We start from the raw sequence: 27,093 nt of genomic DNA on the forward strand, positions 1-27,093 counted from the left end.
CGGTCAATTGCAAAAGGCAGCTTTGCTTGGAACAGCTTACATCCTGCGATGAAACCTTTAGCACTTTCAAAGCATCCACATCTGCCTATCCCAGGTCCTTTGGAAGGACTCTGCAGGCGGACAAAAATGCCAAATCGAGCCTAAACCTCTGGATGACTAGGCGACCAACCATAATAATTTATTTTTTAAAGAGATAGATTTGTTTTCTTCCTCCCCTTCCCTGGATTCCGGTTGACTCCCAGACTCAGAGACTCAGATCTCAACCATCCTGGCTAATAAACCATTAGTGCAGCTCCTCCCTTTCCTTGTGTTTGTGTTGTCTCCTCCGAAAGCCATCTGGGCTGTAGGCGATCCTCTTACCGTCTCACGGCAGTGAGTTCCACAGGTTAATTACAGGCTGCGAGGCGAAGTCTTGCCTCAAATGTTGTTGCATCTTCGTATCTGAAGCTCTCCGGAGTTTGGAAATGGCCTGTTTGGATCTGACAAGCTTTCTGGGCTTCTCTGCCCCACCTGGGCGGCTGGGGGTGCCTCCCCACAGAGCAGCTAATGAGGGGCCCGTCCCCAAATCCTGCTGGGATATTTTGCCCCGGAGACTTGTTGACAAGAGTGCTGGGCAGCCAGGGAGGCATTTTGCCTAGACAGCCTCTCTAGCTTCCCGGGGCCCGGCTGGAATGCCTGAGCTGAAATCTTCAGCCAAAACACGTTTTTAGGTGTCAGGATTCAGGAGTGAAGTGTTTCCTACTGAAATGGAGGGCTGTGATTGTGTGGCTTGACCTTCCTCTTTGTGTCCCCCGATGCAAAACCGCATTGCAAAGGTGGCTTTTTACCTCCCCTGCTGGACCCCAGGCTTAAAGCGAATTAAATCGGGGCTGGCTTTCCTCTTGCAGACAGACTTGTACTCCGGAGCCCTCTTCATTCAGATCTGCCTCGGCTGGAACCTCTACCTGTCCACCCTCCTGATGCTGGCGGTCACTGCTGTCTACACCATCGCAGGTGAGACGAAGAGGCCCCGTGCAAAATCTCCGGCTGTCAGCCCAGGCTGGTCTCCTGCAGGACTGTGATGGGACCATCCCCGAGTTGGACCAGAAATTCTGGTTCAATTCAGTTGTGGTTTGATTACCTGTAGGCTTTGTTGCTTTGAGGACCCATATATTTTTTGGCAACAAAGCAATCTCTTTGCCATTTCCTTCTTATTTTCACCTGCCGTCTTGGCATCTCCCAATGCTGTCCCCACCCGACTAGTAATTAGGCTGGCGCTGCTTATCTCGGGCTCCAGGTAAGGACTGAGCGCTACTACCTGCTGAGCCTCGCCTGGGAAGCCACCAGGTGACTTGAAGGAGACTTCCTGTTAGTTTTTAGTTCCAGGCAAACTAGGGTTTTTGGGGGGGGGAAACCAACCAATTGCGTGCTGGGTGCTCTCTGAGCTCGAGTGTTGCTCATACCCAACGTGGTAACATCATTGGTACCTTCAGATAGCACTGATGGTGTTACCTAGTTGGGTCATGAAACGTTTGGCATGGAAACTGCCAAGCTCAAAGAGCAGCAAGGAACCCACAGTTCAACCTTGAGCTACAAAGGTTTTCTTCTCTTGGTACCAACCCGTTGTGTCAACCCCTTTCCAAGTTGCATCCTACATTGTTCCAGGTGGGCTGACGGCTGTCATCTATACCGACGCTCTGCAAACCCTCATCATGGTGGTTGGTGCGATCATCTTGACGGTCATTGGTGAGGACTCGAGACCTGCCTTTTGCTTTCTCCCCTTTGCAACTTGAGGAGAGAAGCTGGAGGACATGGTAGACAACCCCGGGGACATGAGGAAAAGGCAGATGTTCTGTTGGGAGCAGGAGGAGCCAACAGGAGGAACCAGCCCAAGAAGTTCTGCCTTTCTCGTGCATCTCCACCCCCACCCCAGGACGACTTTCCTGTGTCTTTCAGGGCAGGGAGGGTCCTTTCTTATATTTCAATTATCTCACCCACCCAATTCAGTTCTGTTGGGTGGAAAGAGCCACGCATGTTCCTGCAGCTTAAAGTCCTTTATTCTCTTTCTACATTTGTAAACAATTGTTTTGGACGTGGTACACGAAGGCCAGCCCTCCCAGGCATCTTAACTCTTAGCAGCATTTATGCTGGAATCGGACAGCCAACCGAAGGCTGAGCCTGCCAGGGCTTCTTAGTGCCCTTCTGGCTGGCTGGTGAGCTGCCCACCTCCTCCCATGGAATATGGTCATTTCCCGTGACTTCCCTGGAGTTCCTTTCCTCTCTCTTAGAAGTTGTGGGAGCTTCACTACTGGAAGCTTTCAAGAAGAGACTGGACTGCCATCTATCAGAAATGGTGTAGGATCTCCTGCTTGGGCGGGGGGTTGGACTAGATGACCTACAAGGTCCCTTCCGACTCTATTATTCTGTTCTGTTCTCTCTCCTTTGGGATGCCTGGCCTTTCCCCCCCTAAATTCAAGTCATACGTAGGGTGAAATTTGAATTTTCCGCTCCTGCCTTTAGCTTCTTGGGAGAGAAATCTGTCAAGGGGAAGGTGAGTGAGCTAACTGGTTGGGGTACAGTACCCATGTGCACCAGGGGAGCCGTGGGTAGAGGCGTAGAAGGCGGGGGAGAGCAATGCCACCACTGCATTGTCATTACGGGGCATGGGATACCACGGTGGCTTTTGTGGTGTCTGTGTTGCCACTCTGGCTTCAACAACGTGGCACTAATGTCAGTGAGGTGATTGGATGCAAGGGGGCAAATCTCAGAAGGTGGGATTCACCCCCTTGCTGAAGGTGCAGATGGGGGTGGGGGTCTGGGAACATTACGAGAAGCGTCCTTTGGGGTCTCTGGTTGAGACTGCTGTTAGTGTAGCTTTCCTCAACTTGGTGGCCTGTAGATGCACCATGGATCCTTCTGGCTTATTGAAGAGTGTTGGGCAGCTGAGGAGTTGATGGAGGGGATGGTGAGCCCTTGGTTGCTCCTCATGCTTAGAGGTTGACCCAAGACTTGGGATCAACTGGAGTTTGACTCTTGAATGGGACTGAACCTAAGGTGGCCTACAAAGAGGACCCAGCTTCTTCTCACTGCCCATGACCTCTGCATTCAAATGTTTTGGGGCACAAGATGTTGGCCCCCTTCTTCTCCCACCTCATCCCGAGTGGAGAGGAAACCCAGTGCCCCAATGTCAAGGGTTCTCCCTCATTCTTTGGGGGCAAAGGAAGGAGATGGGAACCGTTGACTTGGAGGAGCACAGACAAGGGGGAGTGATGTGGTTGCTCAGCTCAGCCACTGTTCATTGGTCCTCTCCTTGATTTTTATTTTGAGCAGCCTTCCACCGGATTGGGGGCTACCACAACCTGGAGGAGGCCTATTTAGCTGCCATCCCGTCAAAGATTGTCCCCAACACAACTTGCCACCTGCCCAGGCGGGACGCCATGCATCTCTTCCGAGATCCCATCAGCGGAGACCTGCCCTGGACGGGCATGACTCTGGGTCTGACCGTCTTGGCCACGTGGTACTGGTGCACCGACCAGGTAATTGCAAAGCAGCCCAGCCCCCATTCCATTGGTCATTCGGGTGTCTCCACCGGCCTTACTGGTCCTTGGGGTGGGCAGTCCCAGGGGGCTTCCGCTTGGACTCCAACTGGGAAGTCTTGCTCTTCAGGTGCTTTGACTGGGAGAGCTTGCACAGAGGAATGCCCAGCGGAGTCCTTATTTCTTTTGGTGACTTCTGGCCTTCGGGGAGTGGAGTCAGGGACTGACTAGTGGCTCTTGGGGTGCCTGTGTCACCTCTGTGGGAGACGGGGCCGGGCTGGGCATTCTTAGCAGAGGTGAAGTTCTTCCTTTGCCAGAACAAGGGATTGGTTGAGGTTGGGGCGGCTTTCTTGGCCCCACTTCTGTCCTGTGGCCGTTTGCCCTCCTCGGAGCTTTTCCGCTGCTGGGGTCGGCTTTTGCCCCGTTCAGCCGACACTTGCACCCGGGATCCATAGCAGAACAGTTGGGGCCCCTGTGGACAGAGCAGAAAATAGCATCAAGAAGAGAAAAGGGCACTTGAAACATCCGCATGCATTTGTGTGTCCAGTGCGCGGTTGAGTTTTGCAAAGGGCTGAGAGACAAGAGTCCTGCTCCCACAAATGTATTGGAAATAACTGTTTTAATTCAGCTGTAGACTCTACATTCAATTTAGATCAGTGCTTCCCAAGCTTGGCAAATTTTAAGATGGGTGGACTTCAACTCCCAGAATTCCCCAGCCAAAAGAGCTGGCTAGGGAATTCTGGGAGGCAAGTCCATCCATCTTGAAGTTGTAAAGTTGAGAAACATAGAGATGGTTGGTAGGTAGGTAGGTATGTGTGAATGACAGTGAGAGAGAGAGAGAGAGAGAAGATGGAGGGAGTGGGGGGGGACATACAGAAAGAGAAATAAAGAGGTGATAGATCAGTGTTTCTCAAGCTTGACAGCTTTAAGATGGATGGACTTCACCTCCCAGAATTCCTTAACCAACATGGGGATTTTTCAATTCTGGGAGAATTCACTCTTGTGTCTTTCCAGGTCATTGTCCAGAGGTCCCTCTCGGCCAGGAGTCTCAACCATGCCAAGGCCGCCTCCATCCTTGCCAGCTACCTGAAAATGCTGCCAATGATAGTCATTGTTATGCCGGGCATGATTAGCCGAATTCTCTACCCAGGTAAGTTGTGTGTCAAAAAAAAAAAAAATGTTGTTGAGGAAAATCCTTCTGTTTTTTTTCATACTGAAGAGGCCCGAAGGCCACGAGCTTCATAACTGGGGCACCCAGCCTAGCAGAGCCCAGCCTGGCCCAGGGAAGGAGACATTCACCCAGCTTGGCAAATGCAGCTGGCCCGGGACAGGAGAACTGTGCCATTGACTTCTCCTGTGTCCCAGTGCAGGGCAATGGACTGGCCTCGTTGGGGGCCGGTTCCTGCTCTGTCCACCCTGGAATGGGATCGCTTGCTCACTTCCTGAGCACAGCTGAGAATGCCATCCTCCGGAAATAATCTCAAGGGTGCAAACTGATTGACAGGAGGGTGAGCTGTGCACGAAACCTGCGTGTGTGGGTGGAGAGGGGAGGTATTCCTATCCATGGCTTGTCTGATATCCATCAAGGTTACTGCACTTCTCCTCTTCCTAATGTTAGAATTCAGGACTGTCCGGTATTAGGATAAGCCTTGTTAGTCAACTGTGGCTTGTTGACTACGCTGGGATAATAATAACCAGCAGCTTTGCACAACATGCTTCTTATATCTATGCCTTTTGTATAATTGTTGCTGTTGTTGTGTTGCTTTTATTTCCCTTGTTTTTTTTGTTTTTTTTAAATTTGCTGGCTGGGGAATTCTGGGAGCTGAACTCCACCTAACTTTGAGTTGCTGAGGTTAAGAAAGCCTGCGACAGAAGTTAAAGTGGAGCCCTTCCAGTTAATTAGCTGGGTAACTGCACTGGCGTTTTATGTAATTATGTATTGCTTCATTTTAATTTAATTTTGATGGCATCGTTTTTAATTCTTCCTGTATTTTATATACGTGAGTATATATATATTATGTCTACATCGCCAAGAGGCGCATGATTGCGGCAAGAAAATAAACACTAATGACCTAATAAATTCATAGAAGCAGGCCAAGCCAAGAATGGAACCAATCCGAACATGGCTTGTGTGAACCTGGTGGGGAAAAACACCAATCAGAGGTTGTTGGTCGGTCACCAACCGTCCTGGGGGCCCCCAAAAGGATGTGGTTGGCTTTAGATCCCCCATTGCAAGCACCCTTTGAGTGCAAGCGTCTTGTGCTAAAGAGCTTCTCCTTCCAGCAGTTGTCCTTGGATGGTCCTCAGCTATCGTATATTTGGACCCTGAAGCTTTGGACAGAGGACCTTGGCAGCTGGACATGACAAGGCTCAGCATCTCCACTTAGCATCGGTCCTAAATCTGGGCTTGAAGCACTTTGGGAGAACAAAGGTTGACTCCTGGGTGGCTCTTCCCCAGATGGCTTAGTGCAGATCAAGGTCTTCTCAGGAGCTGAGCTCTTGGGGAAGGACTTGATAAATTTGGGAGGAAACCAAAACTATGGAGCTGGCTGTTCTGTCCCCATATCAGAAGGAGTTCCAGGAGAAGAGGCAACTCAATACGAGTAGAGTATAGCCTTTATTATCATTGTATATCATGTATACAACGAAATTGGTTTTAGCCTCACTGGTGCAATCCATGACAAAAAAATACAAACAACATAAATACTGTAAAGAATAAAGAATGAGAAAGTGTCGCAAGATGGGAGAGAAATGTGGGCCTGGAAGTCATATTGCCTCTGGGGCCATGAGATTAAGCAGCTAGAGCTAATTGCAGTTCTTTGGATGAGAAGGCCAGAGAAACTAATAATTACAGCTTTCAGTTGTTTTGTAACTTCACTACTGAGAGAGCAACCTAGAGCGACTGCAAATGATCCCCATTTGGCTATAATGGATGTCCATCCCATGTGGATAGCTCCCAGTATCAACCATTATTTTACAACTGTTCTATTTCTTCTTCCTATTTGGTGGCTCTGGCCTGGGCTTCGGTTCCCATCACTCCTAGCCAAAGGATCTTCTTCAGGGTTCCAACCCAGCCCCTCAATACCCCACTGAGATGTTGGTGGACACAACAAACGTTGATAGGGTTGGGTTGGGTTGGAAGCCATGACCAAGGCCCAGAGTTGGGTTATCGATTGGTTATTGCTGTTGGCCTCTGATCCAGAGGAATATTCCTTAGAGCTGACTCATGGTGCTCTCACAGGGAAACTCAGGAACTGCCGGAAGAAGGGGTGGTGAAGGCCATCATGGATGGCTTTGAAAGGAGAAGAGACAAACTCATAGAGGATGAAGCTATTTGTGACCTCTGATCTTAATGCCTATATCTGGCCTCCAGCATTGGAGATGGCTCTGGGCAGAATGGAACAGTTGGGCTGATGCCATGTTTGGTGGGCTACCGAGAAGATACAATACTCAATGAGATAAGACTCTTATCTTCTCTCCATCTTGGCAACTATTCAGTACAAGTGTGTTTCTGAGCAGCAGCCCCCAAGAGTCATCCTTGTCTCCCAGCCCACCACTCTGAGAAAGGTTCCCACAAGGAGTAACCCTTGCAAGTGGCCTTTCTCTCCAGGGACTGCTGTGACAGTCACCACCCAAGTTCTGGGTTAGAGGACGGCCACATTTTCTGCTAGGGAGCCCTGCTGGTTTCCTAGAGCTGAACCCACATGCTAAGGGTAGAACGCTACCACAGAAATGCCTACCTGTGGAGCCTCGCTCGTACAGGTAATGTAGCCAGCAGGTAAAGCATGCAGGGGGTGGCCCCTTTCCCAAACGCACCTCGTCTCCTCCAGGCTGTCACTTTTCCACCTCCTCCTTTGAGCGGCTTCCTCCAGAGGCGGAGTAAGCCTTGGTGGGGGGCTCCCCAGGGGGCTTACAAAGGTCCCCCAGCTGATGTAAGGCTCACTCAGTTTCCGCTGCAAGTGGTGAAGGCCGGGCCCCTCTCCGTTGAGAAGGAAGTCGGAGTTGGTCCTCCGCAGGGGGCACATGTGGCCCGGCCCCCCGTGTTTGTCAGAGTGGATGGACGCGTTGGAGAGGTCGCAGCTATGGGCAGGGGAGCTGTTGGAGAGGCTTCTGTGGTCACTGGGGGTCACGTAGTCTTCCTCCTCTTCCTCTTCCGCCTCCCCCTCACCACTCTGCACCCCGTTCATGGGGAGGACGTTTCCTTCCTCAGTCCCAGCTGTTTCCGTGCTCACCTTGAGATGGTTCCCTGCGTTGGCAACCTTTGGGGTCCCTTCTTTGGGTGATGGATTTGCGGGGGTGGTCCCTGGCTGTTGTACAACAGGGCCTTCTGCTGTCACCATTCTCTCCTCTGCGTGTCCTGTTTTCTTGGAGACGGGGTCCTTCGCCTGGACCTTCCTTGGTTTGGGCACTGGGGCAGCAGAGCTTCCACCTTCTGCTTGGGGGTCCAGCATTTGCTTCAAGTGCTTGTTGTTGGCCAGAGTGGCAATGGTCTCCCCGTTGACCAGGTGCCTGGGAGACTTTTCCATGGGGCTGGTGGCCAAGGGTTTGGAAGGAGGCTCATGGGCTGGAGAAGGGGCAGATTCCACCAGGGGTGGAGAAGTCTGGGAAGGTTTGTTCTTGGCTTCTTCTTGACCAGCTCTGTTCTTGGCCTCGAGGGCCTTTTGTTGCTTGAGGAGGTGCCTGTGTTGGGCGTTGGCCTTGGAGACATCACACACCTTGATGCGGTTGATTTGAGAAAGCTGGATGTTCTTCACTTTGGGGTCGATGATGTTGATGTAGCCCAGAATTTCGCTTCCAGGTTCTGGGTCGGGCTCCACCCAAGTAGGCAGGTAGTCGAACATATTGGCCTTCTCCAGGTTGAGGAGACCTGGGTGGATGGCTGGCACCTTCTCCGTGAGGTTGCTGGGCCTCTCGGACACGCGGTCTTCAGGGATGACCTTGCTTTGGGCTTCTGCCCGTTGTTCAGTGAGGACCTTGTCGCTGCTGGCTTTGCCGCTGCCCACCTTCTCGATGCTTTTGGCCTTGACCAAAGCATATTTTGGATTGATTGGTTTCTTCACCGTGGAGTTGGCCGGGATCAGCGAGATAACAGAAGGTAGGATGACCGGCTCGGGTTCCGGTTCCTCCCCCATGGGGATGGACTTGAGGCTGACGCTCCGAGACATGAGGTACAGCTCCTGGAACTGCTTGTCAAAGGCCTCGACCACCTGGCCCGAAAGGACGGAAATGACGTTACGATCGGTCCTCGCGGCTGCCCAGGTGAAGCTGGAAGGGAATACGGGATGGTTCAGTTGGGGGCTGACAGTCTCTTGAACTTAAAGAAAATGTTAAACAGGAAAATTGGCTAAGGACTAGCACCACTCAAACCTGCTAGAATGGTGTTTCTCAACCTGGGCAGCCTTAAGAGGTGTGGACTTCAATTCCCAGACTTCTCCAGCCTGGGGAATTCTGGGAGTTGAAGTCCACACCTCTTCAACCTGACCAGGTTGAGAAGCCCTATGGCGAACCATGCAAGGGTGCATTTTCACAGCCAAATATTTGTGTTCAGTGCACATCTAGACCATTTTTCTGTGCAAACTCTAAATAGTTGCTGCTTGGTTGTGGGTCATGAGAAGAAGCTAAGTATTAAAGCTTTGGTTGTAGCAATACCCCCTGTTTTCTGTCTGATCTCTCCCATGAGAGTGGAAGGCTCTCTTTGGCTGCAGGGTCTCCCATAGGAGGTATTTTAGGCCCCCCCCTCTTCAGTTCTCCACTGGCATCCTTCCTACCCACAAAGCCACGCAGAGCCAGCTGGAGCACGTGGGACCCCGAATCAAGGCGTTCTCCAGGTTCTCCACCTACCTGTAAGAGCCACACACGGCTTTGTCCCCATCCACAAACATGAACTTCTGAGCCAAGGCCCCCTTGAATGTCATAGCGGAGCGGGTGAAAAACTCGGTGCCCCCAATCGTGCCGATGCGGAGATTCTGCAGACACAAAAGGGCAGGAATGAGCCGGAAAGCAGCGGATAAATGCTTGCTATTGGGCGATCGGCACTTAAAGGACATTTCTGTTCATTTTGGGCACCTGGGAGCCAGAGTTGTGGTTTCCAACCCGGATGGGCAGAGGGTGGAGCCGGGAACAGGTGTGGCATGGCCGTTCAAGGTAGGCCATCCAAGGTTGACTTATTCAGCACAATACCCGCTTGCTGCAAACAGAAGAGGCAGCCAAGCTGATTACCGAAGCATCTTTGCAAAGCCCAGATAATTTGGACTGTGCGATGCCTGTTTTTCAAACCTCTCTTGGCTTTGGTGAAGGGAGGGGCTGGAGTGAAAGCGGGAAGTGGGAAGTTGTGGTGTGTGAAAACCAGAAAAGTGCAGAATTGCAACACGCCAACATGTGTCGTGTGTTCCCTGTAATGGATCCTCCTCCGTATTGAGAAAGCGCTGAGCTAAACCTATTTCCCCAGCGGACTAGCTTATACCTCCCATTAATGCACCTGTGTGTCTTCTGAGGCTTTTGTGATGTTTCTGCTGAAAACTGAAATTTGCTTCTGTTTTTTTGCCAAAAACCACCCCTTTGCAAACCGGTTGCCACGTTTGCTGAACAACTACTGGAGGTTTTAAGGAGCAGGCCCACCGAAGCTGGAAGAGGACTTGAGGGCCAAGCCAAAGGCCACGTGCAGAGTTCTTGGGAAAGGTAATAAAAAGCCCAGCGCTGGATTTTCCCGTCTTTGGTGTGACTATGCTCACATTTGAGATGTTCTGAATTCGAGAAAGGCGATGGGTTGGCGAAAAGTCAACAAACCCCAGTGGCTCATAAGGAAGAGGGCAGCTTTAACAGTTCTCGAGAACTTCTTTAAAAGTTTGGGTCAAAGGGAAGCGGAGAGTCTCCGAGGGAGAATCTCCAGGAAGAAGGTGGAGACCAAGGGCTCAATTAACTCCTAATTGCTCTCATTCCAAAAACACGTATTTTTTTTTTTTCATCCTTCCGGCCCTTCCTCACCCAGCCAGCATTTTAAGGCTGAACGCCTTGTTTTGTTCTGAAGTTAATGAATGAGGTTATGAGATGTTTATTCTCCTCCCTTCCTCTGAAGAAAAGCAAGCACAGTCCGCTGAAAATAAGCAGCCTGAATTGACAACAAGAAAGGGGAAAAATGTGGTTGAGGCAGCTGTCTTAAGTAAGAGCCATGTTGTTGATTGAGCCGGCCGGAGCAGAACAAAAAAAAAAAAACCAGGAGCAAACAGCCGAGAGGGAAGAGAACCAGCATCGCAGCTCGTGCCAAGGATTGAGTCACTGGGCAAACATGTGCTCAGAGAGCTGGGGACATTTCCCAGGGTGCCTTGTGGCTGACCCCTCGCACCTGCGTGTTGACTCTTGCTGGGTGTGATGGTGCTGAAGCTCAGGTGTCCTCAGATGGACCCCAAGGCTGATGGGAACGGAGCTGCTGTTCCCTCAAAGGGAACTGTGGAATTTTAGGACCTCAGAGGTGGCACTGTGTGGACTTCAGTTCCCAGAATTCTGTGAGTTGAAGCCCACAAATCTTAAAAGTTCTTGAGGTTAAGTATCCCTACTCTATAGCACTGGAGAATCCAGCTTCCTGGAGTCCCTCTGGAGCCCACACAAGCAAACATCTCCAGATCTTTGAAGCAAATGCGTTGGTTTTGATTGGAGCAGCTTACGAGCTTTGAAAATGGTAAACAAATCCCTTCCACAGCCAGGACTTTTGTCAGCGTTATGTGCTAAAGGTGGAGCCGCATAAAACGAAGTTTTCAAAGAAAAGAGCTGAGCTGGAATGCAGGCAGGATGAGGCCTTCCTCCAGGGCAATTCAAGGCAAAGGTGTTTTTTCTTTACAACCTCGCAATGGCTAAAGTGCAGTCCCGGGCTTCGAAAATGAGACCAAGGGAGGTCTCACCTTTGGGCCCGTGGAGTATATGTGTGTGTGTGGCTAGCAAGTGGGCAAAGGGCGAGGAGTGAACTCATCTGCTCAGCCCCGTATCTCTTTCAGCAGCGCTTCAGGAATGCCAAGCACGCTCTGATGTGAAGACTACGACAAATCTGGATCCATCACCAGCCGCTTTCTGACGTAGCATTTTGGAAACCCACCACCGCTCAAAGCTCATCCGTGGCCTTACGCATATCCTTCTTTTCCCCAGCCCCCGTTTGCTTCATTTGCAAAATGGGGACAACGAATCTTAGGATGTGTGCATGGTGGGCTCAACCGTTTAAAACAACCAACCGAGGTGTAAAAGTCTTCTTGTCATCCTGTTGAGCCCCTGCAAAATGCACCTTTGTCGGTCATTGGGAATAAGAAACTATTCAGGCCTCCGACAATGGGTTCTTGGCATGGAAAATGTATCTGAGCCACCTCTTTACCTGTTTTGGTCTACACAAGTTAGAAAACAGCAAAAACAATTCACCAGTGGAACGGATTGCCACCAGACGTTGTGGGTGCTCCCTCACTGGAGGCTTTTCAAGAAGAGATTGGACAACCGTTTGTCTGAAATGGTATAGGATCTCCTGCTTGAACAGGGGGTTGGACTAGAAGATCTCCAAGGCCCCTTCCAACTCTTTTATTCTGCTCTGTTCAGTTAGAAGCTGAGAGACCTTGAGTTCTAGTCCTGCCTTAGGCATGAAGCCAACTGAGTGACTTTGGGGGCCAGTCGCTCTCCTTCTATCCAAGAAGGTGGTCCTGGCAAAGTCGCTTCTGAAACTACAGCCAAGAAAACTGTAGAAACCTATCCCTAACGTCATCAGAGGTTGACTTGATGTGTGTGTGTGTGTGGGAGCTTTCTAGGTGTTAATCAAGACTCTTGAAACTACCTCTCCCTTAATGAGGGCTAGGGTCTTGCTTAGCTTAGAAACTGGAATCATTGTGAAGTTCTGCTGCCTTCTTCTCTCAGAGCTGCTGAAAGAACGATGGGAAGGAAGCAGGGAAAGCCCAGGAATGTGCTTGTAAGAGATCAATATCACGGCCAACTGGTGCCATGGAGACTCTTCTCGCAAGCGCTGGGTGCTCCAGCGTGGATGGGATTGGCTGGCAAGCGCTGCCGTCTCCGAAGCCAAGGCTTAAAGGAATTTGGGAAAGTTGCAATTATTGCAAAACGGGAAAGTAATTATACCCTGAATTGGCCAATGAAGACATCGGCTCAGACTACAAAAGGTTGCCTCCTAAGCACCCCGAGGGTCTTTTATCTCCCCCCTTTTGTGGACAACGTTTCAACTGGACTGTTTGCGAGACTCAGGGCTGACTTACCTTCAGGTGGCCGGGATGCATCTGGGCTCGCTCGCACATCTGGAGGAAATATTTCAGGTTGGATTCGTCTATGATGATGTAGACGGCCACTTTCCTCCTGAATCCCGCGTCCAGGAGGTCCTTGAAGATGTCAACGTCCGTGAACATGTCCATGACCACCGCAATCACCTGCCAAGAAGGAGAAAGGAGACCTCAGCCCCGGGAGCTAAACGTATTTCCAGATCTGGCTTTACCTCTTAGTTGGCTGGGGATTCTGGGAATGGTAATCCCAGCATTTGTGGAGGTGCCTGATTCACACCAAGCATGGCAATAAATCTTGACTCTCCGGCTGCATCACCCCAAAGTCAAGAACTGGCTTACAGCAGAACCTCAAGGACTCAACAGGGCTGTCTTAATGGCTTGATTGCAATTAAGACAGAAGCTATCTGCGTAGAAGATCTGCCTCACGCAGAACGTAACAACTAAGCTCTTTCTCCATGCCCACTTCGGGGTTCAAATCCTAGATCTTGTCTTCCTTCCTTTTCAAGTCAACGGAAATTGGGCTGCTCTCTTCTTGGCCTTCTGATTGGGAGATTTTGGTTCAAGATTTACCTAATGATTTTGCCTGGCCTGGGAGTCACTGGTTCTCATCTCACTGCCCTTTACAGGGAGAAACTAAGTAGAGGGAGAGAGACTTACGTGCTGGAGTAGAGCAAATGTTGCTCCTTGATTCCATCCCATAAAGTTCCTAGAATGTTCTCCTTGGATCAACACACACCAGTTCTCCATTTCACCCCAAATATTCAAGAGTCCAGGACAGTGGTGGGATTCAAATTTTTTTACTACTGGTTCTATGGGCACGGCTTGGTGGGCGTGGCATGGCTGGGTGGGCGTGGCTTAGTGGGCATGGCAGGGGAAGGATACTGTAAAATCTCTATTTCCTCCTGGGACTCGGGAGGCAGAGAATAGATGGGGGCGGAGCCAGTCAGAGGTGGTATTTACTGGTTCTCCAGAACTGGTCAGAACCTGCTGAATACCACCTCTGGTCCAGGATTAGATGGCCTTGTGAAATCCACCCCCCATCTTTGAGCCGGTGGCATTTGCTAATTGCTTGGATGGGGACCACATTCCAACATTTGGGGCAAAACAAAACCCATTTTCCCGTAACAAACCCTCAAGGCAGACCGTCTTTCCCCCAGGATCCCTCCTGGCTATTAAGTTGTCAACGCAATGCATACTTTGTCCCAAAAAGCTTCTTGCAGAAAAAGTGAAATGTCTTCAAGAAAAATCCCCAAGGAAGTCCAGTTGCCTTTTGAAAAAGCATCTCTGGGACAACCATGGCTTGGATGATTCTCCATAGACATGGCAAACTTTGCTTTTTCCCCTCTTCAGAGGCTGAGTTTGGGGCAGCTTCAACTTCCAAAGGGGAGCAAAGAGTCCCAATTCCTAACGATCAGAATCCCAATCCATGCTGCTGCTGAAAGAGGCTGGCTGTAAGGAAAAAGGTGTTTTAAGGCGGCCTGGTCCCATGTTGCACTGAGAAAAAGCCTCTCGCGCTCGGCCAGCTTTTCCAAAAGGAAAATCTTTTCCATCTGGGTCCCAGCTGTGTGGGTGGGCCTGTTTCTCAAAACAAGAGCTGGGAAAAAATACTTTTCGACGTCTGATGCAGCCCCACCTGCCCTGAAAGGAGGCAAGACGTGTTTACATCTTGTAAGAGGAAAGGGGGAATAGTATTTCTGGCATGAGCTGCCTTCGAGTTAAGTAACGTAGTTCTTACAAGAGGCGGTCTCGGCTCCGAGAGGTTCAATTCAAGAGCAGGAAAGTCACCGGGTCAGCAAAAGGAAACCGAGGCAGGCGGCAAAATTAACCAGAGAGAATTGAAACACGATCGGGAGCAGACGAGGTGAAATGAGAAGGGAGCTGGTGTTGACTTGCTCGGCTTCCCTTTTTAGAGAGTCTGAGAAAATGTAGGAAGAAGGTTTTTTTTGCCTATAGGAATGTGTGGGTTCAAGGCAAGCCCTTTCCTTTTCCCAGGAATTGCGGCCCACATAAATGAAGGGGAGGATACCTCTTTTTTTGTGATTTTTTGCACCCCGGTCCTCCAAATCTTGGCAGCCTCCTAATTCTGAGAATTGAGTTGGCTGTAAGGCAGTATTTCTCAATTTTGGCAACTTTAAGATGTGTGGACTTCAACTCCCAGAATTCCCCAGTCACACATCTTAAAATTGCAAGGCTGGGAAACACTTCTGTAAGGTGTGTGTGTGTGTGTGTGTGTGTGTGTGTGAGAGAGAGAGAGAGAGAGAGAGAGAGAGAGAGAGAGAGAGAGAGAGAGAGAGAGAGAGAGAGAGAGAGAGAGAGAGAGAGAGAGACTGAGACTGAGACTGAGACTGAGACTAATGGGATTTATTTACAAGCAAAGGTCATTCATTCAGTTTGTACAGCCACTCATTTTACAAACACCACTATCACTAACTGCTCACACGGTTAAAAACAAACAAACCGAACAGTCAAATAATAACAACAACAGAAAAACACCAAAACTCTAAAAACTTTAAATGTAGGTTGCTTCTGGTTCTCATGGCCAAGACTTAACTGACTTTTCTTGCTCAAAGGGAAAAATCAGGAGCCAAACCTCCTTTTAAAAAAAGAAACATAGGACACGTTGCCATTTTCACACCACAGTCACAGCATTTTGGATCCTCACAATACGCCAAAGGTGAACCAGCCAAACAGGATTTGTGGAACACCCTAAAGTGATCCGAGATTTAATCGAGCTGAGTCTGTACGGTTTTGACTTTGATTGATCTTGTCAAGTGGATTGTATGAACTGCTGGTGCAGAATATGGTTTTGGACACCTGGGAGAACCCGAAATGCGGTTATTGGGGGTCTCTAGGAAGAGGCAGGATCCAGTTTTGAGCGAAGGTTTCTGGAGTGGCTCTGATCTGTTGCACTAGAGCACCAGTTGTTGGTTGAAAGAAGGAAAACATGAGAAAAACATTACGGGAGCTGATTAAGCTCAGAGATGTTTGTGCTAGGACTCTTCTCTCTCTCTCTCTCTCTCTCTCTCTCTCTTTCTCTCTCTCTCACACACACACACACAAACACACGTGAAAAACCCAGCAGAACATACCTGGGTCTGTGTTTGAGTCCTAAGGTAAGCTGTGAGGTTGCAATGTGGAAACACGTTCTCTAACAGTCTATGTTGCAAAATCTTGACTCTCTGGAAGAGTCAAAAGTTGCCTTTTGGGTAGAGGGTCTTTTCTTTGCTCTGCTCCCCAGTTTCCAATAGTGGTTTTACAGGAAATCCATGGAAAAACCACCATCCAGGAATGATGGCCGTTTCTGTGGCTCTCCCATGTCACATTCAGTGTGTGTGTTGAGACCATAGTGGTCCTTGAGAAAAGAGGCCCCACCTAGTTATCTTGACCCACGAACCAGAAAGTCCTTCAGGGGCAAAGAAGTCCAGATCCCAGAGTGTCTCCTCCTGACCTCCCCAGGACACAGCAGATGGACCACAGGTGGCCAAGAGAGGCCTCTAGAAGAGCTGAGGTAGACCATCGCCATGCCGAACTTCCAAATCGGGAGATCTTCATGAGACCACCCTTTTCCTACGTGGTCCTTGTGGACCAGTTGCAATCGAGATGCATCAGGATCTGGCTGTGGTGCCAGCTGTTTTGGTGTTTACCAACTGGAAGGGGCTCCACTTTGAACAGGCTGCCTCAGCCAAGTTTTCTCAACCATTGTTTTTTGGATGCTCTTGATCAGCTGCGCCTTCATTCCAGGGTTTGGAAGATGTATCTCTGGGCGAGGCGATCGTGATTGAGCAGGGCCTCTTCTCCATGGGAGGTCGGGACACAGCCATCTAACCTGCTTTTGGCAGATTGGGCAACCGAGGCACGCCTGGAAGGCTGAGTGGCTTGCGTACACCACCAAGCCAAGCTGTTAAGTGCCATCTCATGACCAAACGGCTGCCTCTCCCGTGGCCTACTTAAGCCTCCCTTGTCACACAGAGCAATTAGCTCACTGTCTCAAGATGCTGCCTTTTAATCACACTTCATAATCCCGCTCCGTCGTGTTAAGATCAGCCTGCGTCTTGAGTGTCTTGCAAATACCCCATGCGCCACGCTCGGCACTTATACCGCCATGACAATTGTGTAACTGTGGCTGGTTTTGCTCAGTCCCCAGGTGCGATGGGAAGAGCCAGAGGGGAGAGGCAAGGAAATAATTTGTCAGGCGGACTAGTTCATGGGCTGGGGGTCTGCAGAGGGTGGTCCCAAAAAGGCAAGATAGTGGCCCCAGGATGGTGGGATTGAGGTTCCATGTGGATTTTCCATCACACAGAAAATATGAACATGTGGGACATTCATGATACGTATAAGTATGGGTGGACTTTTTGGAACCATATCCTGTGTGCATCCATGTTGGTGTGTAACTCGGTGGTGACTTCTGGATCTCAGATTTCCCTTGCAAAGTAAGTTTTTGTTCCTCCTGCAAACTTCACTGGGGTCCAGAGCCAACTGAAACTCTCACCTGGGTTCCCATATCTGGGATCCAAAGCTGAGGAAGTTGGAGGAGATTTGTTGGCCTAATTAAGGGCAAAATTTCCCTTCAGGCGCTTGCAGATGTTGCTGCCTCCTGCTTTCATCTCGGGCCAGGCACACGTAACCTGTTTTTGAAACTCTTTGGAGAACAAACGTTGAGTGTCTCTTGGGTCCCAAGTTTGCTCTTGAAGCAGCTTCTGCTTGCTAAACAAAAATCCGGATTTTTTTTTTTGCTTTCCCAACGGATAAATCTGTTGTCCCATTTTCCTGAGATGGATTGCTTGGGCAAGACAGCAGTTCTCGAAAACTCTGTTTCTCCAAGGCGAAAGGTTCTTGAGGAGTTCTCAAATGCTTTGTCTCTGCCTTAGCAGGTGGAGGTACATGGTTAGTTTTGGGCGAGGGCCCACCTAAGGCACTTGGCTAGCTAGGGAACCATCAAAGCATCCTTGGAAATGGAAGGGACCGTTTCAACCTGCAGATTTCTCCACATCCTTCTGTCTGTCCATCTTCTGGCTGGCTGTCAGTCCCATACAGTCCATCAGTTCAGTGGCTTTGAATAGGAATGACCAATCCTGTACCCTACCCAGTATCTGTTCCATCATCCACAGCCCATTCCTCCTGCCATGCTCCTATCCCTGTTTATGATTCCTGTGGTTGCCGAGGATGGTTTCTGTCCCGCGTTTTGGGTTCTTGCAATAGAGGAGAGTCTTTGGAAGGGCTGAGTTCAGGCAGGTGGGAAGGCGATGGGCCAGGAATTGTGCAGCTGCTGTTTGGGGCAGCTCCATCTGCTTTGTTTTGCCCTAGGAAAAGCAGAGTGGCAAATTCCCCGGGATTTAAAGCAGCAAGGTGGAAGGCGAGAGAGCCTCTTGTTTGCACACAACTGCAGCGTTTTCCTGTGGCTTCAGCTATGCTGGCTGGGGAATTCTGGGAGTTGAAGTCCAGACATCTTAAAAGTTGCAAAGATTGAGAAAACTGCCCTGGAGGCCCCATCAACACAACCATCCTTGGAAATGGAAGGAAAAAAAAGAAAGCTGCCTGATAAACTCTTATGCTCCTGTCTGTCCAGTTCTCTGCCTTGGCCGACCAGACCCTCTCAGATCACGGCACCTCCCCTGCAATCTCTGAGTCTCCGGAGAGGGGTGGCATATATATCTATATATCTATATATCTATATATCTATATATCTATATATCTATATATCTATATATCTAGATAGATAGATAGATAGATAGATAGATAGATAGATAGATAGATAGATAGATAGATAGATAGATAGATATTATATATATGGGCTCTGCAAGAGGCGTGAAAAGGTGTGCCGGTGGGGAAGAGCAGCTTTGCTGAAAGAATCCGGGGCCCAAAGGTTTGGCCAGGGGCTTTGCTGTTAGCAACGGGGTTAATCTGGAGGTCAGGCTGAGCAATCCTTGCTGGATAAACAGAGCAGCACCGAGGCCGCTTGCAGACGCCCCAGTGCAGCCTTTCAGTGTTTGTTCCCCCTCCTTTGTGAGTCAATAATTATTTTCAGTGCTTTGGCTACCAGGGGAAATAGGCAGAGCCCTGTCAATTCAGCGTTTACCTGCCCCTGCTAGGTAACCAGCATCAGCAACTAATCCGAGGGCCTAAAGATACACTTTAATAGACTGGACAGCCATTTGACCCAGATAGGGATCTCCTGCCTGGAGTAGGGGGTTGGACTGGAAGACCTCTGAGGTCCCTTCCAGCACTGGGATTCTACTCTCTATGTACCAACAGCAGAAGGCAAAAAGACTTTTCTTCTGATGCAGCTATCCAGGCAGCCGAGCGAAAAGATTAGCCTGTTAAATTATCAATTAAAAGAGAGACAAAGAGAGCATAGTCCCTGCAAGGTTTAAAATAGAGGAAAAAATAAAAGTTTTCAGGCTTTTCCAAAAGGGAACGAGAGCCAGGTATCATTTTCCCAAACCAAAATTGGATTTCTGCTAAAGATTTCATGGCGATCGTAATCCAAAAGAAACCAGGATATCCTGGTTTGCAATTTCCTTAACCAGGGTTTCTTGTCTCCAGGTCTCAAAGCTGAAACTTACAGGAAGCAGCTTTTTCTCTGAAAAGTAACCATGCAGAGTTTGATTGATTCGTGTGTAATACTATTTATATAAACAGTTTCCGGACAGGATGCTGTTGAATGCTTCACAAACCCACCCAAGGAAACATTTCAGGAATATCATTCAGCATCACCATTCAAACGGTCTATTAATGGTTTTATCCTCCCTCCCCCCAGCTGATCTGCCAAAATAAGTCCTGCGCTCTGTCCAGAGTTCTCTGGTGATCAAATGCCGGAGTAAGAAGCCAACTTTCCCAAGCACTCCTCCAGTTTAGCAAGGGGACTTTTCCTCCTCTGGGCTTCCTCTCTTTGCCTCGTTTTGTCTCCCCTTTAAACAAGCCACTTTCCCCCAGAGACCCGGTTGGCGCTGGCCTACTGTGAACTACAGATCCCGGCCCTTTCTTAGGTCTCTCCACAGTTGGATTTTCACTGTGCTGCAGTTATTTAGACTATGTGGCTGGTCTGCATTTTTGAGTGGATTAGAAAGCAGTGATAGATTCCTCCCAGCCTGTTTATGGCCTTGGAAGACTGGATGAAGTGGCCTCCGTTGCTTCTGGAATCGGCTGGTCTTAAATGTGGAAGATGCATTGAGGTGCCAGCCAAGACTTAAGCTGTTTTCCCACGCTCTTAACCAGGGTTCTCCAAACTAGTTTCATGAAGAGAAGGGCTGCCCCGCTGCCACTGCTGGTGCTACTGTGTCACACCTGCAGGTTTGAAAAGACGTATGATGGGAAGGATAAAGGAAGCTTGAAAGACCTTTGATCTGCTCAGGCTGCCTTTTTCCTTGATTGCTTCCAAGAACACCTTTTCCTTTTTTTTCCCCAAAGTGCGGTTATGACCAAGGTTCATTTCTGGATCAGATCACGCGGAATTGGTTCAGGAGCCAAAGTCGTATTTGTGGAACTGAGTGCAATAGGTTTGCAAGGGTCAGGAACGGAAGAGGAAAAATTGGAGCCTCTTTGGCGAGAGAGTTCTCATTTCTGAAATAAGAAAGAAAGAAAGAAAGAAAGAAAGAAAGAAAGAAAGAAAGAAAGAAAGAAAGAAAGAAAGAAAGAAAGAAAAAAAAAAAGAAAGAGAAAGAAAGGAAGGAAGGAAGGAAAGAGAGAGAGAGAGAGAGAGGGAGAGAGGGAGAGAAAGAAAGTGTGGTCTCAAAAACATCCATTTGGAGACCTGGAGCAATGTTTGAAAAATGCCACTCAGAGCAGGATGAACAAATGAACCCTGAAGAAAAGTGTATCAGAAGAGGCAGGATCTCATCAGCTCTCAGCTGCCCTGGAGGAGCCACTAAAAAACAAAAATTTGCCCCCCAGTTTGACCAATGGTTTCATAAACGATGGCACCAGAGATTTGTTTCCGGATTTTTGCAGGATTTTTTTGACTTTCCAATTTAGCCTGCCGCCCTAGGATTGGCCAATGGCAGCTGTTAGCAACAGATCTTGAAAATTAAATGTTGTGAGAAAATGTGACACAGAAATGACGTGGAATTTGACCTGCCCTAAAGGCGTCTGGTCTGTGATTCAGTGGCCCGAAAAGAGACAGGTGGAATCGTCCCAGACAATATGAGAAACTACTTTTGAATGTTGAGAATTTAATGATTTATTACATTTATATGCTGCCTGTCTCACTCTCCAACTCTTCCTTGCCTTCTGCTGTGACTCCTTAGTGGGTGCAATGCAGCTGAGTTCATCTAAAAACTAGAAACTCCAGAGATCAAGTTGACACAGCTCTGATAGTTACTGAAATTTGGGGAAATCTCCCAACTGAAGGCATCCATGCTGGTCCTTCTTCATAAGGTCCCACTGATGCATTCAGACTCAGGCTCCTCGGTCAAGCCAGCCAAGCTCTCAAAAGCTGCCCATCTCTCTAGAGCTTTTGAATATTTCTACACCGAAGGCTCCATTTCTGTTCAGAAAGCACATTTGAACCTGGAGGTGTGCCTTTGGTCCACAAGGAGACCTCCTTTGAAGTAGGCAGACCTTGGAGCTCATCTGACATTACAGGAGACGTGAAGGCAGAATCTCCCAGCTATAAAAGTCACGTTTCCATCCAAGACCTGCCACCACATTTTCTGACTCTTCCCTAAGGGGAACACCTGGGCAGGGGACAAAAGGCACCGGAATCCCCTAGGAAAGCTTTGAAATACAGAGAACTATTTTCACTTTATGTTGAAAAAAGTGGACGTTTGGCCATTTTCTGGAGGCTTCTTAGAAACGCAAGATGATCACTTTTGCTACTGCAAATAAAACAGATTCTTGGTGCCTACCCAATGCTGGGTTAAGGCAAGGCAGCTCAAAAGAGAAGCTTAATCTCCTAAGGACACTTTGATGTTATGGCTAGAAGGGTTTCACAAGCCCAAGCTTGTCCAAGATAGTTTTTGGTGGAGTCCGGATGGATCAACTCAACAAAAACTCAGCGCCTGAGATCCAGTGTGAAGCAATCATGAGCTTGTTGATTTCTGGAGGTAAGCATAGCTAAAAAGTGTGAATGCAGCTGCTCTTATTCGTCAAGAGGCAATGCAACCAATCAATTAAACAATCCTGGTTTAAAGTAACTTGTGAACCCAGCTTTTCAAGTCAGTTGCTGACTAATGGACTCACTTTAGTTTTTCACCATTTATGCATAAATGTGCAATTGTTCACTCTGTTTCTCCCCTCAGATGCAACTTCCATAATCTTGGTTACATTAATTTTCAATTGACAACAAGATGGCAACAACATGGCATCATTTGCATAGAAAAATACAGATGTGTCCACATCATCAAAACAAAATATGTCTCTGTCACCAAAGGTTATCCTGACATGTTTATCCAAAAATGCAGTAAACAATCCACAGGACATCACACAACTTTGTGTGATGTCCTGCTTCCAGCTGACCCATTCGCAAAGCATCAGTTAATTCTCACACCTCCATCCTATGCCATTTTTTTCACACGTAGCAACCAACCTTCCGATCCATGTTTGCAAAAAACATTCCATACATCAAGCCTATTCAACTTTATCAAATGCTTTCTCTAAATTAATAAACACAAGGTAAACTTACTTTCTCACAGACAAGTATATTTCTCAGCAAAGAAAAACTAAAGAACAAGAATCTGGTCTGAACAGTTTCTACCCACCATAAAGTTTCACTGAACTTTTCCATCTTGCTTTTTGTAAACCTCTGTATTCTTTCGATATTTTGAAAAGGCCACTGTGATACTGGTATAGAAAAAGTCAGCTCCACATTTAGAACATCTCATCATCCTTCAAGCCACTAATTTTCTCCGTCATTCACAGTAAGCAATAAAATCAGTTATGCTTCTAAAAAATGTATTAATTCCTTTTCATGCAAATGTGTGAATAGACTTGTTATTAAGCCATGTCTCAGAAACAAAGACTTTGTCCTAAGCAGATGCTCACCAAACTAATCACCATTCTTGGATTTCTGATGTTCCAAGGACTTTACTTTCTCATGTAGAGTGTTTTCCCCTGGACTTCATCTATTCAGAATATGGCAGAATTTTTTCCCCTCCGAGACCATCCTTGGTTTTGCAATGGAGTGTAACATAATTATCATCAACCTGTGGATGTGTGCTTTCATACACACAACAGCCTAGATGACAGCAAAGTACGCTCCCTAACTGATATCTTAGCCCTTTTATTATTAAAGCCAGACCTCTCCTTCCTTGCCTGTATGACCAGCTCTGCTCCAGAAGACCAGTCCGTCTTCATTCGGATCGATCCCGTCATTCCCTTTCCTTTGGCCGCCCTGCAGACCACAGATCAGTGGTGAAATCTGAAGCGCCAAATGTGCACTTCGTGCGCGCATGCAGTGCCCACCACACACCAAATGTGAGGTGCGCGCGCACGCAGTGCACACCAAAAGGAGGCATGGGGTAAGTAGAACAGCGCACAGGATGTGTGTGTGTGATCAGCTGTGGCACGCGATCTTCGGAGCCTTTTTTTTTTTACTTTTAAAAGGATTTTTTTACAACCCATAAAAAAGTGCTTTAAAAAGGTTTAAAAAAAGCCTCCGACGATTGCAAGGCACAGCTGTGATCGTTGGAACCTTTTAAAAAACTTTTTTAAAGCATGTTTACTACCAGTTCTGGAGAACCGGTAGTAAAAAAATGCTAAAAAAGTAAAAAAAAAAAAAAGTTCCGATGATCACGCGTCGCTCGGAACGTTCTTTTTTACATTTTTTACTACTGGTTCAGTGAACCAGTAGCCTTTTTTAACTACCGGTTCGGGCGAATGGGACCGAACCGGGAGCATTTCACCCCTGCCACGGATCTATTGTTCTTTCTTTTTTTTCTTTCATTTCAAGTTTTCTTTATTATCATTCTTTCCTGTTTTATCTTTTTCTGCTCCAAAATACCATTTTCCATTTGCTGTGGTCATAGTCAGAGAGGCCCATTGATGTTGATTCCCAATGCCCACCAAGGCTTTGGTCAATGCAAGCTTCATGGCATGCTTTTTGGTAAGCCATTGCCAGGGGCAGCCTTCCTGGCAGGTGGCAATCAAGGCCCACCCACATCTCGTGTTCTCCCAAGGGTGTTCATGCTCCCTTCCGCAAAGGACTCAAAATGGCAGCCACACAACCACAAAGTTCCATCCCTTTTTACACCCAGCCCACATCAAAAGGGGGCAGGGTCTTGATGGCATCTCGACTCTTTTGACCATGGGACCCCTTGCATGCTGGGGTCTCTAATCTTCCCGACAAGCCAACTTCTCACCGACTTGGAATGCAATGGACTGGCACAGTCTCAACGTCTTTCAGATATAATTACAGGCATTATATTTCATTTCTCATAATACATTTAATTTCTCATTATGGTTTGCTGACAGGTGTAACTGAAGATTTAAAAAATGGCTTTTTGGCTCCCTTTACCTCTACAAAATACCCTTTGATACTGCAATTCAAGAGGGATATAAATGTGTGGGAATCCGCCAGCAGGCACACGCCGGAAAACACCTTCATTTGCCCGTTGACAGGTTTAGTTTCCCAACCTAATGTGGTAAAAGTAAATAAATTTATGTATTTATTCTGGGCTGGCAGCTTCGTCTTTTGCAATGGAAATCGCCTTTGCACCAGCTGCGGATGCTTGATTGCTAAACGTCAACCGAAGCTCTAAAGATTGAAAACAAATCTGGGCCTGGATCAAACACTCCCGATTTTAATTAATCTGAGTTGAAAGTGAATTAGGAGGAGGAGGGAAAGGTATGTCCAGGGCTGGACCGGAGGTTTTGAAATATGTTAATAAAGTGAGAGTACATGGAGACCATTTGCAGTTACTTTTGATTGAGGTAGTTGTTTATAATAGAGGCTTGAATTTTAATAAGTAGCCTTTTATCTCCTTCTTGCAACAGCCTGAAAAATCTAGGTCACAGTTACTCCCATTTTACAGTTGGGAACACTGATGAGACTGAAAGTTGCCGGGGGCCTTTGAACCAAATGGCCTTTTTCCAGCTGTGCATCGTATGGAATTCTTGGAGGCCCAAATCCGATTCCCTTCCCGTTCCATTTCTTTTTCTAAGTGAAACAAATAAGGCTGGTTGTGTGTAGACTTGGGAGATCCAGAGGCCAGACGCAAAGGAAACGTAAAAGAACGCCTTTCAGCAAGACCTGGAACCCATTTTCCATGCAAGGAGTCAGAAAGAACAAGAGCGTTCTTGAGCATCTGCAGAGGACCTTTCCCCACGAACAGCTATTTGGGATTACGGAAGGCGAGTAGCTGAGATTTTAAAGAATGAAAAACAGAGATTTTGGCTCAGTTTTGATTCATGTTTTGGGGAGTCAGACAATTTCTGGGACTGGGGGCCTCTTCCTTCCACCCCATTCTATCTCCCCAGTCTTATTTATTTATTTATTGGTTCGATTTAGCCTTCCCAGCGTCATGGATGCTGGCTTCTAACCATTAGCTCCTCAACCTGTCACTCATCCAGTCCCGCCTCTTCTCCCATCCTCTGGGAGATGGAACCTTGTCCTGGGATCGAATCTGCCACCAGGTGAGAGAGCAGCCATAAACAAAGCCTGAGATGAGCTCAGTGAGACACCAGATCAGCTCTGTGGTGGCTCATCCTCCAGGCGGACCTCCCAGGAAGCTCCTGAGATGTTGAGGTTGGTTCAGAGGACATCTAACCCAACACACACACACACACACACACACCTACAGTCCTCTCACCTTCTGAGCCTGGAAGATCATCTTGCGCACGACCTCTTTGATGTGGGGCTGGTAGTCAATGGGTGGCTGCATGTAGACAGCTGCCCGGGTCACCCCACGGTACGCAATGGCTTCTGGCCAGCCAAGGTCCAGTTGCGGGATGGATCGGTCAGATCTTTCCGGCCAGTATTCCAAAGAAGGCCCTGGGCCTTGGTCATCGGTCTGGCTGCCGCTGTCCACGCAGCCACTCCTATCCTTGAGGGGATACTCCGCACCAGGGTCGTAGGTTTCCAAGGTCTCCAAGACTTTTTTGAGCTCCAGCTCGGAGAGGAAGTCTCGGATGTTTTCCTTCTTGAGAACTTCGTAGAAGGCTTCCGGCCCTTTGGCTACCAGAGCTTCTAAGGCCAACCTCTGCTCCTCGCTGTAGAAGAATTCGGGCTTGGATTCACTGGATCTCCAGTTGACGTGGCTGTCGTCCAGACACTGAACCTGGGAGAAAGCCATGGTTGGACTCAAAAACCAGGAGGAGAGTCTGCTCCACCAAGAATAAATACAAGCTCAGATATGCGGAGAAATAATTTAGTGGTGGGTATTCCTGAGTTGAGCAGTTAGCAGCAGCAAATAGAGTTCTTCAGCTCTTCCAAAGGCTCCTGAGAAGTCTTCCCCGGTTTCGCCAAAGTTTCGGATGCTTCAGAGTCTTCTGGCCTCCACCTCCAGTTCCTGGCCTGCTTCCTCATCTCATCTTGTAGAACCAAAAGTCCCGAGGAGTCTCCAAGTCGGTCCCAAGCCTCTCTCTTCCAAAACCCTTGCAAAGGGCCCGCAAAGGGTGGAAAGCACCGGAGGCCTCTCACCCTCCGTCAGAAACGCTCCAGCAATCCCCTCTCCTCGCCGCCACCCTCGACTTTCCAGAGGCCCAGAGGCGCCGGGTGGCGAAAGGTGAAGAAATTCAGTCCGAAGGCATCTGATCTGCCTTTCCTCCCGGCGACCCTCGGCCGATGCCCTCCAACCAAGCGCGCGCTCCTCTTCCTCCCGACCTCCGCCCGCTGCCAGCTGGGCTCCCTGAGATGCCGGATCTCGCCGGGCGACAGCGTGGAAGCGTCTGCCGGGAATGAAGTCCGCGTGAGCAGAGGAGGTGGAGAAAGAAGGGGAGGAGGAGGAGGAGGACCCAACGAGCCAGCCGGCTGAGTAAGGCGCCCCTCCTCCTCCTCCTCCTCCTCCTCCTCGCTTCACCTGCAGTCCCAGGTGGCCCCGCCCGCCTTCCGACCGTCCCTGTTCCTGCCTGCCCCACGCGGGGCTCTCGCGGTGCCAAAACCTGCCGGCTCCGGAGGGCAGGCAGGAAACTGACTCACCGCCTCAGTCGGAGCTTGGCTCTTCCACGTCAGGCCAGGCCAGGTTGGGGCGGGGGGGGAGACTGGGGGGGGGGCAGAGGCTGGCCGGACAGCTGGCAGACTTTGGCCTCCCGAGCGCAAAAGGCAGCCGGCCTCTTTCCCAAACACGGGCAAAGTTTCCCTTTTTTCTTTACAAACAGCAGGAGGGGCGAGGGTCCACCAAGCTTGAGGGGGGGCGGGGGGGGAAGAGTCGCAGCCCCCTGGAATACCC

The 27,093-nt window shown here is 48.9% G+C and overlaps 2 protein-coding genes across 3 annotated transcripts in view; one reads left to right on the forward strand and one right to left on the reverse strand.

Annotated features, from left to right (window-relative positions):
• Positions 1–27,093, forward strand: part of SLC5A10 (solute carrier family 5 member 10) — a 45,943-nt gene that overhangs the window by 6,625 nt on the left and 12,225 nt on the right. The window contains exons 6-9 of the mRNA XM_060684057.2: positions 888–993; positions 1,645–1,725; positions 3,310–3,515; positions 4,530–4,665. Coding sequence (XP_060540040.2) covers positions 888–993; positions 1,645–1,725; positions 3,310–3,515; positions 4,530–4,665 — 529 coding nt within the window. The remainder of the gene's footprint in view (positions 1–887; positions 994–1,644; positions 1,726–3,309; positions 3,516–4,529; positions 4,666–27,093) is intronic.
• SACK1G (scaffolding CK1 anchoring protein G) lies at positions 2,019–26,630 on the reverse strand. Of its 2 annotated transcripts, none has more exons than XM_034441498.3 (5): positions 25,516–26,630; positions 12,752–12,919; positions 9,357–9,481; positions 7,332–8,780; positions 2,019–3,987 (listed from the first exon to the last, which is right to left on the reverse strand). In XM_034441498.3, exons 1-5 carry the CDS (start codon positions 25,996–25,998, stop codon positions 3,732–3,734), a joined length of 2,481 nt encoding a protein of 826 aa, XP_034297389.2. In that variant the 5' UTR covers positions 25,999–26,630; the 3' UTR covers positions 2,019–3,731. The 2 variants fall into 2 exon arrangements, with proteins under 2 accessions (XP_034297389.2, XP_034297388.2); XM_034441497.3 differs by having other exon boundaries at positions 7,256–8,780; positions 25,516–26,626.

This window comes from Pantherophis guttatus, chromosome 14, assembly GCF_059756535.1.
Source record: "Pantherophis guttatus breed Tessera chromosome 14, ASM5975653v1, whole genome shotgun sequence".
NCBI lineage: Eukaryota > Metazoa > Chordata > Lepidosauria > Squamata > Colubridae > Pantherophis > Pantherophis guttatus.